The 15,000-nt window shown below is 48.2% G+C and overlaps 1 protein-coding gene across 1 annotated transcript in view; it reads right to left on the minus strand.

Annotated features, from left to right (window-relative positions):
- Window positions 1-15,000, minus strand: part of unc5cb (unc-5 netrin receptor Cb) — a gene marked incomplete at its 3' end in the record, with an annotated part of 111,155 nt that overhangs the window by 2,623 nt on the left and 93,532 nt on the right. The window contains exons 7-14 of the mRNA XM_084486381.1: window positions 14,701-14,751; window positions 11,823-12,014; window positions 9,708-10,082; window positions 7,141-7,228; window positions 6,429-6,600; window positions 2,571-2,804; window positions 960-1,109; window positions 192-356 (exon numbers count right to left, since the gene is read on the minus strand). Of these exons, the coding sequence (XP_084342507.1) occupies window positions 192-356; window positions 960-1,109; window positions 2,571-2,804; window positions 6,429-6,600; window positions 7,141-7,228; window positions 9,708-10,082; window positions 11,823-12,014; window positions 14,701-14,751 (1,427 nt within the window). The remainder of the gene's footprint in view (window positions 1-191; window positions 357-959; window positions 1,110-2,570; window positions 2,805-6,428; window positions 6,601-7,140; window positions 7,229-9,707; window positions 10,083-11,822; window positions 12,015-14,700; window positions 14,752-15,000) is intronic.

Raw genomic sequence — 15,000 nt, forward strand, 5'->3', positions numbered from 1 at the left:
TCTACAGCGACTAGGGAACAAATGACCACAAGTTAGAGTAACAAGCCACGCAGTCACATACGAAACCACACACAGTGTGCCCAACTAGTGCTCACCCTACAGCGACTAGGGAACGAGGGACAGAGGGAGCCCGTTGCGACCGCGGCCACACGCGACTGAGCGCTAATAGAAGGGCGGCGGTGCGCCTGTACCTCGGCGAGGGTGGTGTCCAGCTGGAAGATCTGGCCCTCCCCCTCCACCTGCCGCACGCACAGCTTGCAGGCCAGGGAGGCGGTGGCGGGGGAGAAGCGCTCCAGGGCGAAGCTGCAGTGGAGGTTCCGGTGGGACCCCGCCCACACCTGCTGGAAGGACAGCTCCTGTAGGGGGGGGGGGGGGGGGGGGTGGACAGAGGAGAAGGGAGGAGGGCAGAGGTCAGAGAGGTCAGTCATGATCTGGGAGTAGGTCTGGAGTATCCCTCTAAGTCGAAAGGGTGTGGTTCCCTTCCATCTCCTGCTGCATGGGAGGTTTTGTTTGTCGGTTTCGAGTTTGTCGTGTGTGCAAATTCAGTAAGTTAGCAATGGCAGGGAAATGCCAGAACGAAAGGAAATGCCCAAAAAAAAAAAAGGAATACAAAAGAAATGTTTGAATAGGACTGAAACGTTGGCCACTATGAGACCTAGGCCCAATCCCAATTCACCCCTTCAACCTACACCTACCCTACCCCTCAATTTTGCACGTTGACGCCTAGGGGAAGGGCTGTCCCAATGTCCCTGTTTCATTGAGGTGTAGGGCTTGAAAGTACGATTTCTGAGAGGCAGACTCAACTCTACGTGTGATTAAGAGCCATTGGAGTTGATGTACTTGGCCTGGATGTAGCCCTGGGACATTAGAGTATGCTTGGTGTGTTTTTGAATGAATGGACTTAATGATGTTTCTCTCCACCCGCCCCTTCCCGCGGAGGCCTCCAGGGGGCAGTGTACCTGGTACTTGGCCAGCAGCTTGCTCTTCCACATGGTGTGGGGGATGTCGTGGATGGACAGCCTCAGGTTGTGGGTGCTGTCTTTAAAGTTCAGGGTCTTTGGTTCGTCAAGGAGTTTCCCCCCCATCTGCTTCTCCATCTGCAGGACCTCCTATGGACACAAAGACACACACACACACACACACGTACAAACACACAAAAACAAAGAGTTATGCACAAATCCATGTATTTATACTTAATTTAATAAAAAAAATATTCTGTATTTTTCTCTCAACGAAATGTGGAAGGTAAGTGTAGTAAATGCAACGCATTCTGTGTATTATAATATTGTGCATGCAGGATTTTATTGCGTACACACATGCACACAAACGCACACACACAGTTGTGCATAAATCAATGCATTTATACTTTTTATGGTATTATACACGATTTAATCCGAATTAAATAACGTCTTAACCAAAAGTTCTCATCCAAGTTGCGTGTGGTACATGAAAAGCACTCTGAGCAGGCTTTGTGAAGAAACATAATCTGAGACCTTCCACAGACCTTTTCCCATTTAGCTGAATGACTACCATGTATAATTCCCCCTTTACAAACCTAATACCCATGGCCAACACACCTCTCTGAGTAATCCTGGCCAATACCCATTATCCTCCTATGTCGCTCTTCCGTGCATGAGTGTGACAGCCTTAACCAACGCAGGGATAAAGTACAGTACTCTCACACACACACACACACACATACCGAAACCCACACCCACAAGGGGAAATATGTAGCTGTTGGTATGTGCTTCAGCAGACACATATATCTGAGGCTCCACGCTAAATGCATGGAGATGATATTCAAATGCATGCAGCCTTCTTCAAAACACAAAAGGTTGCTTCTCTCCAGCCTCCCACCAGTCAGCTGCCCGGCTACGCCCACACGCCGCCGCTAATGCTAGTACTAGCACCACCGCTAACCATTCCTTCATTAAGTCCTAAACGCCCCTGCTAAAGACAGCGTGCGCTAATTAATGAACATTCCTTGTTTGGAGTGTCTCTGTGTTAAGAATCCATCCCTGGTAATGAATGAATGGATGGTCGAAAGACCGCTAACACCGAGTTCATTAAAACTGAAACCCCTTAACCCACAGAAATGTTTGTGCTGACAAACACACCCCCACACACACACACAGACACACACCAACACACACACACACACACACACACACATACCCAAGCCCACTCATCCATGTATCTATTGGCAAGCAAATATATGCATCCAAGCCAAACAGACAAATCCCTGCGCCCCCACACAGACCCCCTAACCCACAGAAATGCTTGTGCTGATAAACACACACTCAGCACAAATGTTGAACACTCACATCCATGCATCAATGCCAAAGCACATACATGCATCCATGCACACCTGCAACCAATCACACATATCCATGTACACACACACACACACAAATTCAGCAGGGTCACGCACGCACGCACCCAGGCATGCACGCACGCACGCACACACACACACACACACACACACACACACACACACACACACACACACACACACACACACACACACACACACACACACACACACACACACACACCCCTCCCCGCCGCACCTTGAGAGAGTCCTGCGTGTCGTCCAGGCAGTACACCCTGATGTGGTACTCCATGGCGGAGCAGGTGACGGGGCCAAAGATGGCCAGCTTGAGGCGCTTGGTGGTGGAGGCGCTGAGGGGCTGGCCCACCAGGCAGTAGGTGCCCAGCGTCTCCGTCAGGATGTGGCACGCCTCGTCGTCCATCTGGACGTAGCACGGCGTGGTGAAGTTCTCCTCGCCGACCACCACCACGTCCTTAAACCGGGAGAGAGGGAGGGGGACAAAACAAAACGGAGGTGTTAGTGCTGGGAAAGGGCGGGAAAATCAATTAGGCGGGAGATGAAACCATGGTGGGGGAAAAAGTCTGTTGGTAAGAAGGCCTCGATGCAAAATGGAGGATGTTTAGGTGCAATTTTAAGAGAGTTCAAGATTTTAAGAGAGTTTAGGCAGGAATACATTAATCACGGCGACCAAAAGAAAAGGAAGAGAGAGAAGGAGAAGAAAGAGAATAATGAACATTGGACTGCCGTCTCTTCTTTTGTGGTGGTGCATAATTTAACCGGCGTCTGTCTGGCGAACAAGCTCGCTGCTATTCTGGAACTCATTGCCGGGTAGATTGTCCTTGAAACTGAAGGTAATTTTGTTTATCGTATACATAATAACCCACAACATAAAACTTGGCGATCTCTTATCCCATTTTATGATCAAACTCAACAAAACAAAGGCTGAAAAAAAATAAAAAAATGAAAGATAGCAGCATAAAGAGTAATTCCTCCTTTAATGTTTATTTTAGTATCTTGACCCGGCACCCTGTAATAAACACAATCACCACACATAATCTTAAACACCGCTCGCTTCAGATTTTATTTATTCAAGTGTAAGTCTTTATCCATCTGCTTATGCTACCACCTGCTCGTGTTAACGCAGGAGAATTCTCCCCTGATGCTAAGGACAATGTGTACACGCAAATTAGCAATATCTAGCTTGTTGTTGTTGTTGTTATTGTCTCAGAATAGCCGCGGCCGTTAAAGGAATACTGATAGGACATCACACCTAGTGATCATTATCACTCTGTCATGCCCCCCCCCCCACATTACTCTCTTCTGTCTCTCTCCCTCTCTGTCCTTCCCCCTCCTCATAAACCTCACTGTCTTTTATTCCTCTCTTTCATCGTACATCAAACTACCTTTTTCATTGTGCCGCAAATCTTTCTCTTAATAGTCCCTTTCTTCACCGGGGGGGCGTCGCCATAGAACACACACAGGTGTCGCTCGCCACGCTAATGACCGGTCGGCTCCTTGACCAGGGCATTGTGGGTAGACTGAACGAGTGGCGATGAGGCCGCTCCCCCGTGCCCTGCTGCATGTAAGCAGTGGACCCATAATTAGTGTTATGAGCGACACCTGTGTTTGTCCAACGTGGACGCCTCTGTGGAAAGGTTCTGTTGATTGCTCTAATTTGTGTTTCTCTCTCTCTCTGTCTCTCTCTGTCTCTCCCTATCGCTCCAGCTCTCTCTCTCTCGCTCTCTCCCTCCAACTCTACAGGCCGCTGCCGTAACAAAGGCATGAATTCAGCTTATTATGATGAGAGACAGTGGAGGAATTACAGTGCTTTATTGTGATTAAGGCCGCTTTACGGCGGCCATTAGACTGTTTAACCGTTGCAGGGGGAGCACGCTAGAAACTACTTATTCGGGGCGATAATTCCCGCAGAGTGGTAAATGACCACTGGCTGGCTTTGTGTGCATGGAGGGTCGACGGCGGTGCACGGCACGCACGCCTGGACACACGCGAGCACACACACACACACACTAATCATTACTGTATTTATATCCGTGACCGTTGGTCCCTGACTTCTGTGGGATGAATCACGGCTTAACTAGCTGCACAAAGCACCACAAAGCTCCTAATCATTATCTGCACACACACACACACACACACACACACGCGCGCGTGGAGACACACACACACACACACACACACACACACACACACACACACACACACACACACAGCCCTTTCCAACTCTATCTGTGTTTAAGTAATGGACCACCAATTGATCCAAGGTGGTAATACGATGAAGAAATTCTCCTTTAATGAGCGCCGGGAATACTCACTCTGTTCCATGATGAATACGCATTTAGATCCGGCGTGTCATCAAAAGCAATATTTCACAGCAGCCCCCATACTCACACACACACACACACACACGCATGTGTTTCTTAATGGTCTCGGTGTGAAGCCGCAGCCAGAAACTTGCCTGTCAGCTCCCATTATTACCGTTCACGGGCCTCCGACAGGCCAAAGATCTAATCGATACTTATTTCTCTGTTAAAACGCAAACACTCCCGCTGAGCTTTATTGGCCATTTCAAAGCCATTCATCAAAGTCACTCAGTCTGGCATTGTGTGCAATATCGAAAGGTTCATAATAAGCAAATATTTTTTCTTATCCAAGGCTTTTATAGTGCCTGGGAGACATATTAAAAGATACCCATCGCGGAGAAATCCTATAAGAATGTCGAAATTATTCCTGGAAACATTTGGTTTAAAGATTTCCCTGTCAACGACAAAAGCGAGGCCTTTTCTTCAAGGTATGGATCGCACAGAACGACAAAGAAGAAAAAAAAAAAGAAGAAAATCGTCTTTATTACAGAATTCTCTCCTTTCTGTTTGAGGTCGTTCTGCCGTATAAGGTCACAGCTACAGCAGGACTAAAGAGACTTAAGAGATATATCAAAGCCTTTGAGTAGATAAAAACCTCATAGGCAGTTCCACTTCCTAGAAGCTTGTCCAAGGAATAACAAGGGAACTTTGTCATCTTGGGAGTCTTCAGGGTTTTTTTTTTTTTTGGCCTTGAAGACTCCCAAGATGGCAGAGTTTCCTTGGAATTCCTTGGACATTACCTACTTCTAGGAAGCCTATCAAACTAAAGGATTTGACCCTGAAGTATCTTGGACCTTCCTCCCAGCACTCAAAGACTACATCAAATCTTCTGAGAAGATGAACACATACATAAGTAGTCCCACTTTCCTAGAAGTGAGGAATGTCCATGAAACTTCCGAGCAACAAACCCTTTGGTTTGACCCTGGAGACCAACCAATAGATGAACACTACATCAGCAGTTCCACTTTGCTTCAAGTGAGGAACGTCCGAGGCACTTGGTTCCACACGTGGGTTGAACGTGCCCCGACGACGCGTTCCATTCGTTCCTCCCTCCGTTCTGAGAGCTATTTCCGTACGGCGTACCCTTTATAACGGAACGGGAGCTGCAAGGTCCTCGTTTAGGGCCAGGCGGCCTGAGAGATGAAGTGACGCTAAGAGCGTGTATTATACATTTATTGGTGGTCGTTGCTAAGCAGCAGGAATTTCATAGCACCGGCCGTCGCGGAGGAGATGATGGACGGATTTAGTAAACCTCGAGGGACTCAGGTTTCTCGTTTCAGCCTTTGTTTAAGGGTTTATTCGGAGGGGGGGAGGAGGGGGTGTCGTTACGAGGATGTACTGTGAAACTGTGGAATGATTGCTGTCGACGCGTCGAATAGCGTCAAAGCCACAAAAGAGGAAGAAAGAACGAAAACACACACCCACACACACATTACCACACCCACAAAAAAAAAAACACACAAGCATACAACTAGAAGGTATAGTACCAGAGACATTGATAGTTCAAGAGTGATTTGAAGTGGTTATAAAATGTTTTAAAAAAAATCGTGTTGAGAAGCATACTTGTTGAGTAGGTGACACATTTTGGCAAATGTGTCTCCATGTGTCATTCATGAATTTCAGGTCAATCCAAACTAAAAGCACACACAAATCTGGCCATTGGTTTTGCTCGTTTGCATTGGCCTATGGTGACGTTCGGGCCAGCCGCAGCTCACCTCCCATTGGCTCTGCTGTGATTGGCCCTTCAGTTGGATGAGCCAATCCTGCTGGCCGTCGCACACTGCGCAGTGGTGCATCGTTATGACGACGGGCCGGGTCAGCAACGCCCCCAGGGGCCCGCAGCTTACCACCGGACTCAGAACAGTCTGGCCATCGTCTACCATGGGCCTGGCAGAGAGAGAGAGAGAGAGAGAGAGAGAGAGAGAGAGAGAGAGAGAGAGAGAGAGAGAGAGAGAGAGAGAGAGACGGAGAGAGAGAGAGGGAGAGAGAGAGAGAGAGAGAGAGAGAGAGAGAGAGAGTGAGTGAGACGGGGAGAGAGAGATAATGAGAGAGATAGAATCAGAAAGAGAGAGAGAGAGACAGAAAGAGAGAGAGAGAGAGCGAAACAGAGAGAGAGAGAAACAGAGAGAGAGAGAGAGAGAGAGAGAGAGAGAGAGAGAAAGAGAGGTAAATATGTCAAACTCCCACATAAGGTAACACACATTTATATGCACATGAATACATAGACCCACTAACACATACATGAACGCACACACACACAAACACATATGGACAAACACATATAGGCACACACTCACACAAAAATGCCAATATTGACACACAGATATAAACACACAAACACACACACACACACACACACAAACACAGGCACAAAGACACAGATAGCTTGAGGAGCCATGGAGTGGTGTGTTCCTGAAGTGTGCCTACCTCATGCTGTCCTTCCTCTGGACCGTCACATACATCTCATACACCCTGCCCTGGGGCACCGCCCCCGCCGGGACCAGGAGGCTCACCCCTGCACACACACGCACACACACACACACAGACACGCACACACACACACACACACACACACGCACGCACGCGCACACGCACACAAACACACACAGGCAGGCACGCACACACACACGCACACAAACACACACAGGCAGGCACGCACACACAGGCACGCATACACACACACACACACACACACACACACACACACACACACAGGCACGCACCCACATACACAAAGAAACAAATATATACATCAGTACATTTACATTTACATTTACGGAATTTAGCAAACGCTTTTATCCAAAGCGACTTACAACAATTCACAACCCACATCAGTACAAGTTAACCTAACATAGTCTGTATGTAGATGAATACCAATACCATTCTGATCCATGCAAAGCCTGCAAAAGAGTAAGTGTGTGCTTGTGAAATGATTGTTAAATGTATTTGCCGTCAAAATCTTTTCAATTAAGGGGGTGATGGGTATTCATAAAGTTTATAACTTAAACAGAGTGACAAAAAACTAAAATGACTATTTGTTAATTTATTATGAATTTCATAAATTCCCATTTATTTTTCAACATTCATAGTGCTCTAAGGCATATGATAGGCCAAACAGGACTGCAGCCTTTCTATTGACAAGTAAAATAATTGTGGTTCCCTCATTCCCATATAAATATATATCCACATTGATGTCTTGTCATATGGCATATGGCATTTCATTTCCAAAATCAATAATCCTCGAGTATGATTTAAATTTTTCCATCACAAACTTAATATGGTGGCCTGTGCACTCTTGTTTTTCTCTCTTCCCCCTCTCTCTCTCTCTCTCTCTCTCTCTCTCTCTCTCTCTCTCTCTCTCTCCATTTCCCTTTTCATTCATGTCTGCCTACTTCTCTCTCTTATGAACAGGTCTGTCCGTCTGTCTGTCTGTCTGCCTGTCTGCCGGCGGTTCTCAGATGGTCTCATTGATTTCCCCATGTCCTTCCGCTGAACTTTTCTAAAGGTTGACAGACAGGACTACAGCGCTACTGCGAGCACTAGCTATCTAGCTAGCAAAGCAATCAAAAGTCCACTGCGGGGATTACTAACTCCACCCCACCTTCAAACCCTGACTTCAAAGAGATTCGGCGGAAGCGCATTTGGGGGGGATGATGTAAAATACCAAACCGCCCAGACAGTCAGTGGCAAAAAAAAGTCATTACCTACACACGCACAGACACACACACAAACACACACACACACACACAAACACACACACAGATCAGATGGCAAATATACTCAGGCCCCCCCCCCCCCCCCCCCTCCACACTCCCGCTATGTAACGCGATAAGCCGGCTAAGCACTACCACCGGTTAAGATGTTTTACAGGAATCCACGGGAAAAAAAGAAAATGAAAAACTTAAGAAACTTGAGCATTTGCGAGTCTCTTTTTCACTGTCGCAGCGAGTTCTGCTACGCCTGTCAGCGTGCGTCTGTGGCAGGTTTCACCAAAAATGTCTGCGCTTGTTTGAAGTGAGGACAGCGTTGCTAGCACAAAGCCGCTCCTGAAACATTAAACCACTGCTTCTCCTGCTCTGTCTCTCTAATGCGAGTTCCCACACACATGGACATCCATCAGCCTGGCTCTGCGTGTGTGTGCGTGTGTGTGTGTGTGTGTCTCTGTTGGTCTGTGTGTGTCTGTGTGTGCGTGTGTGTGTGTGTGTGTGTGTGTTGGGGTGTGTGGGGGTAAGCCATGCTTTGATTTACTACATAAGGTTTTACATATTCCTATGAATTCAAATGTTTTTCATGCATCTGGGCAATCATTTTGGCCCGCAGAGTTGCAGACAACGGGTTTCCCGAGACCTCTATATGTATGTATATTAAAACAACGTGTATGGCACCACAACGTGTATGCTAATTCCTCCTCTACATTAATACCACATGTATGTTGATTCAACTGAACGTCGCGAACAGATCACCGAGTGATGACAGTAAGACGTAACCGAATCTGCCAACAGTCAGATAGAATTACAATGGTCTGGACGGGTTATGATAATATTTGAGAATGCGTAATTTATTCGGTTTCTACAGCCTGCATAATGCACTCACCACAATGACACTTTTTGCTACTGGATTGATTATAAATATGCAATATACTCTGTATGGACTTCATCGATGTTATTCTAGAAAAATAAACCACTTCTACATCCAAACCGCGTCCACCTACCCCACCCAACCCCTTCACTCACTGCACTCAACTCCTCCACCTACCACACTCAACCCCTCAACCCACCGCACTCAACCCCTCCACCCACGCCATCAAACCCCTCAAACCCTTCCAATCCAATCCCTCCACCCGTTCAACACAATCCCTTCCCCCCACCACACCACGCCCAACCCCTCCCCCTGTCCCACCCAACCCCTCCACCCACCCCCACTCACACCCCTCCATCCCCCCCCGAACAAAACCCCTCCACCCACATCACCCAAACCCCACTCCACCAACCCACCTGAGTTGGGCACGATGAGGTGGCCCCCCTGGGAGTTGAAGGATCCCACGGCGGTGCAGGAGGGGTCCCGGCTGCGCAGCAGCGTCTGGGTGGCGGGGGCCCGGCGGCCCATGGTGCCCTCGCCGCTGCCGTCCAGCAGGCAGTGGGACAGCTTGGGGGAGAGCTTGGACGCAAAGTCCCCGGCCATGCCCAGCTCGTCCTGGGGCGTGACCAGGCCCGACGAGTTGTACACCTTGATCTTGAGGTTGGGCAGCGGGTCGAGCAGCGGCGAGTTGGTCATGGGGATCTTGTCGGCCACGTCGTGCAGCGCGTAGACCGGCCCGCGGTACAGCGCCGCCGCCGAGGTCAGGTCCGGGGGCGAGGTCAGGAGGTCGGCTGGAGGAGGGGGGGAGGGGGGGGGGTTAAGGAGGAGGGAGAGGAGGGAGATGAGGAGGAGGAGGAGGATGAGGGAGATGAGGAGGATGAGGGGAGAGGAGGAGGAAGAAGGGAGGGATGGTAGGAAGAAGGGAAGAGGAGGAAGGAGGAGGAGAAAGGAGTGAGAAGTGGAGGAGGAGGAGTAGGGAGGGAGAAGAGGAGGAGGTGGGGAAGGAGAAAGATGTGGAAGGAGGGAGAGGAGAAGAAAAAGAAGAAAGGGAGAGGAGGGGGGAAGGAGAAGAGGAGGGAGAGCATTAACAAGATACCTAACCTTCCCTCTATCTTCTCCTCAATGACATGCATCGGAAGTCACTCCTGGAGAAAAGTGTCTGCTCAAACGACTAGATAACTAAATAAAAAGCAAAATAAGAGGTGAGGTCACGAGGCAGAGGAACACGACATCTCAACCTCAAACAAAAGACACTATTTTTTTTTCTCCAAACCAGGACAAATTGAAAGGCTTTGTTGTTAATACGCGCGGACAGCTGTTGCCCTGACGACAGCGCGGCGGAGTTCATTAGAAGCCAGCTTTGTTTTTTCTTCCTTCCTGAGGCACGCCTCCTCTAAGTCCACTTGAGCCCGGAGACAGAATAGGTATCGACACTTGAAGGCAGCAAAAAAGAGTGGGATACGGCCGTGACTCATGAGCAACAGATGGCCATAGTAAACCTGCTTATTTAACTTAGTTCAGGCGACACTGGGGAGGTTGTTTGTTAGCTTAAATGAGAGTAGCACGGGGGAGTGAACGTGCACTCTGCTCTGCATGCACCCTTTGAGTGGTGGTCATGGTTATATATTTGTCGTTATATATTATTACAACTGCTTGTATTAATGATACATTGTATTAATATTATAGAACTTTGCTGCTTTCTCATATTGTCGTCCAAGCCGCGAGCACCTGGCTGTGCCCATTGAAACGTCGCCTGATATCATATCAGCTGAACACACCCCCCTGCTTATTATTATCGTCATTATCACTCTGATGATTATTATTATCACGCCATAATGACATCTAGTGCAGGGATTGGTCTCCCATCACAACAACAACAACAACAATGCGCACATTAATCGTCTCATCGTCATCGCCAGGGCTCTCACATCAACATCCACATCCACAGCTTGTGATGCCTTCCTCACGCCTAACACCACAGCAAAGGAACATTTGGATTCACATCAGCTCTGACAACACACCAAACGCCACTGGCCAGACACAGCTGGGGAAGGAAGACTCTTGTCTTCCTCGCTGGGTGATGCCATGGGGGCGGGCTCCATCAAACAGCCGGCCTGCCTGACACGCCGCGGGTTTGTTGGGTGGAAACAACGGAAGCACTCACAGCGTACTTCCTACTGACGGGGAGCTGAAGTACAACGACGCAGGAGTGTGACCTGCACTGGTACGCACGTACACACGCGTGCACACACACACACACACACACACGCACAGTTGCAGACAGGCATATACACGTCATGCAGTCTCTCTCACACCTCACACACACAAACACACAGTGACACACACACACACACACACACCGTCCATCTCCCACTACACACACACACTGCACCTCTGTCTCTCTCTCTCTTTCTCACACTGCACACCCACACAAATCCACTCCGTCTCTCTCTCTCTCTCTCTCTCTCTCTCTCTCTCTCTCCCTCTCTCCCTCCCTCCCTCCCTCCGTCCCCCCCCCCCCCAACACCCACCTGTGCGGGCGGTCTTGATGTTGACGGGCTGGAAGCCCCCGTTGAGGGCGGACGAGTCCAGGATGTCGGACTCGAAGTCTCGGTGGTTCTTCCTGTAGATGAAGAGCGCCACCACCACCGAGATCACCAGGCACATGATGACCGCGATGACCACGCCCGCATACAGAGCCACGTCGTCCGTGCTGGGCGCCACTGCAGAGGAGGAGGAGGATGATGATGACGATGATGAATGGTGTGTGTGTGTGTGTGTGTGTGTGTGTGTGAGAGATGAGGGGGCGCAGAAAGGGAGACGAGACATAGACGGAGACAGACAGAACAAGAATGAAAAGCAATTAGTCCCTATAGAGAGCATCCATCATGTCTGTATGATGGCTGGTGTGACAACAACCATTATCACCCATCTCATTTCCTGTTCCTGTAGCAGCGTGGGAGATTAATGCAGATATTCCCCTAACCCTCCCCCCCCCCTGGAGGAAATATAACACCGCCTTTCTTGTCCACTGATGGAGGTGAATAGAAGTGTTTTGGACTTGTGGGCACCCAACAAATCCTATATGATTTATCAGGCCTTATCATGTCCGTAGGATGTTATGTATTTATATATATAATTAATACTATAATATTCCCAATGGAGGAACTCCTTTGATTAGTGCAGCAGAATGTCCTTCACTAACTCGAAAGTCAAAGCAAAGTGCTCACAGACGTCTACAGCGCCAGGAGCAGAACGTGTGCAATGACATGCATGAGTGTGAGCACATCTGTGTCTCAACTCCTGTTTGTGTGTGTGTGTGTGTGTGTGTGTGTGTGTGTGTGTGTGTGTCTGATGCCTGCAGCAGTACCTTGTGGTGGTATGCAGTTTCACGGACGAAAGAACATCAAGAAAGATGAAAAAATCTAAATACTGCATTTAAAAAAAGGAAGTCACTATCCACCTAAAACCAAAAATGTGGTTGAAATCAGGGTTTGGCTTGCAGATGGAACAGGGAGTAATGTGCCCACAAGGGGGCAGCATTGGCCATGGGTCCGTTCACAGGGAATGTATGTAGGTTATGCCTGGTGGCTGGCTGTTGCAAATTAGCCTTGTGGCTCTGTGCGGTACAGATGGCATTCAATCTGTGTCTGTTGTGTTCTCAGGCAGGAAAAGGAGATAACTCAAAGATTCCTTGGTCAGAGCAGGGCGATTGTGCGGTTAATAGATGATGGAAATCGAGGTGCGTGCAGTTTCTAATTTCAATATAATTAATGGACTGTGAACACAATGTGGGTGGGGAAGTTGTTTCCTTTTTTTTGGGAATGTGTCCAAGTCCATGTGTTGAATGTAATGTATGAATAGGAATATATTCAACACCAAGGACTCTCGTGTTATTGTGTACAATCTGTTCCGATACATCCACATGATCCAAATCCACATTTATTTCCACAACAAAGTCACAAAGGCCAACCTACGTAACCACCATCAAAGAGCGACCTCACGGATTATCTCAAACAAACAGTAAAGGGCTCTCCTCACCACCTTAAGGAACAGTAAGGAAACACTCTTGAAAGAGTGTGTGTGGTCGATTGTTAACCTATAATTGACAAAGAATACATACATACATACATACATACATACATACATACATACGGGCATCTAATCTCTCCTCTACAGACATGGGCCCATGAGAACCAAGCAGAGGGAGGAGGGGACGATGAAAGACTGGATCATGTATTCTTTCTTTCCGTAAACGTTGTCTGCTTTGTGCCAGATTTACCCTGTTGTTACTTAACATACATTGTCCCCCCCCCCCCACCAACACACACACACACACACACACACACACACACACACACACACACACACACACACACACAAGCGGACCCCCTTTGGTCACATCAACAATCGCCTTCTATATTCTGCCTTTGATGATAAAGGCAAGCAACCTGCTTAGTGTGTGCATTAAAATGTATCACTCCAGAATACTACATCCCTTTGAACATTTCAAGATATGGAAATGAAAGGGATTATTGAACATTCTCTGTTCTCTGGGTAGAGACAGAGATTAACAGAGACAGAGAGAGGGAGAGAGAGAGAGAGAGATGACAGAGAGAGAAAGAGACGGAGACAGAGAGACCAAGAGACATATGCACACAGAGGAGGGATATAGAGAGAGACAGAGACAGGGAGCGAGAGACAGAGAGAGGAGGGAGATAGAGAGAGAGAGAGACGGCGACAGAGAGAGAGAGACACACACACACACACACACACACACACACACACACACACACACACACACACACACACACACACACAGGGGGAGACATAAGAGAGACATAAATACATTGAGATATATAAAGAAAAGGAGGAGAGAGCAGTTCAACTTGAGGAGTCAGGGCTCTGAGTTGTTGCTCCCTTTGGGGCGAGGGCTAATAAAAAGTGTGTCTGTCTGAAGTTGGCAGGGAGCAACCGGGCCAGGAGCGCTGTGGTGGAAAAAATAAAATACAAGAAAAAAGCTGAAACTCAAAGTGTCCTGTGTGACCCGTGTGCTATGTGTGTCACGGGCTGTATGAAAGCTCTGTGTGAAAATAAGAATGTGCGCTGCGTTTGAGGAGAGATCTCTACGTTCGGGGAACAGGAGGTGATTTCATAACCACTGTTGATTTTCTTCTCTCGCCGACGCTAAAACCACACTAGGATCTTCTGGGATGGAGAGATGGAAAAGGATGGTCATTCGAAAAAGAAAGGAGGGATCTGCAGTCTGTGTTTTGCAGTGTTTGCACACACACCGAACCATTGGATGTGATGCGAGACACACTGAGAGTACGATGAGTTCTGAAGGGACATGGAAACACACGTAACCAACTCACACCAAAAAATGATCAAATGAAACGAAGGACTCACATGGTTGGGCCAATTCAATCCTGTCTTCAGATGACTTCTGAAACAAAGAGTCTGGAGAGGAGGCACAGGGAGGCAGGAGGTGGTGGATGGAGGAGGAGTGGAGGGGGGGAGGGAGGGGGAGGAGGAGGAGGGAGGTGAACAGAAGGTGGGGTGGGGGGGTGGGAAGGGGGAGAGTGATGATGAAAATCAAATTTGAATACAACAGAAAACAAACAAAACAAAACTAGACAAGGACAAAAAAAATGGAATGCAAAATAAAAACCAACTCAACAAATCGGACGCAAACCAAGTCATGAGCAG

The sequence above is a fragment of the Micromesistius poutassou genome (genome assembly GCF_964030765.1).
Source record: "Micromesistius poutassou genome assembly, chromosome: 22".
Taxonomy (NCBI): Eukaryota; Metazoa; Chordata; class Actinopteri; order Gadiformes; family Gadidae; genus Micromesistius; species Micromesistius poutassou.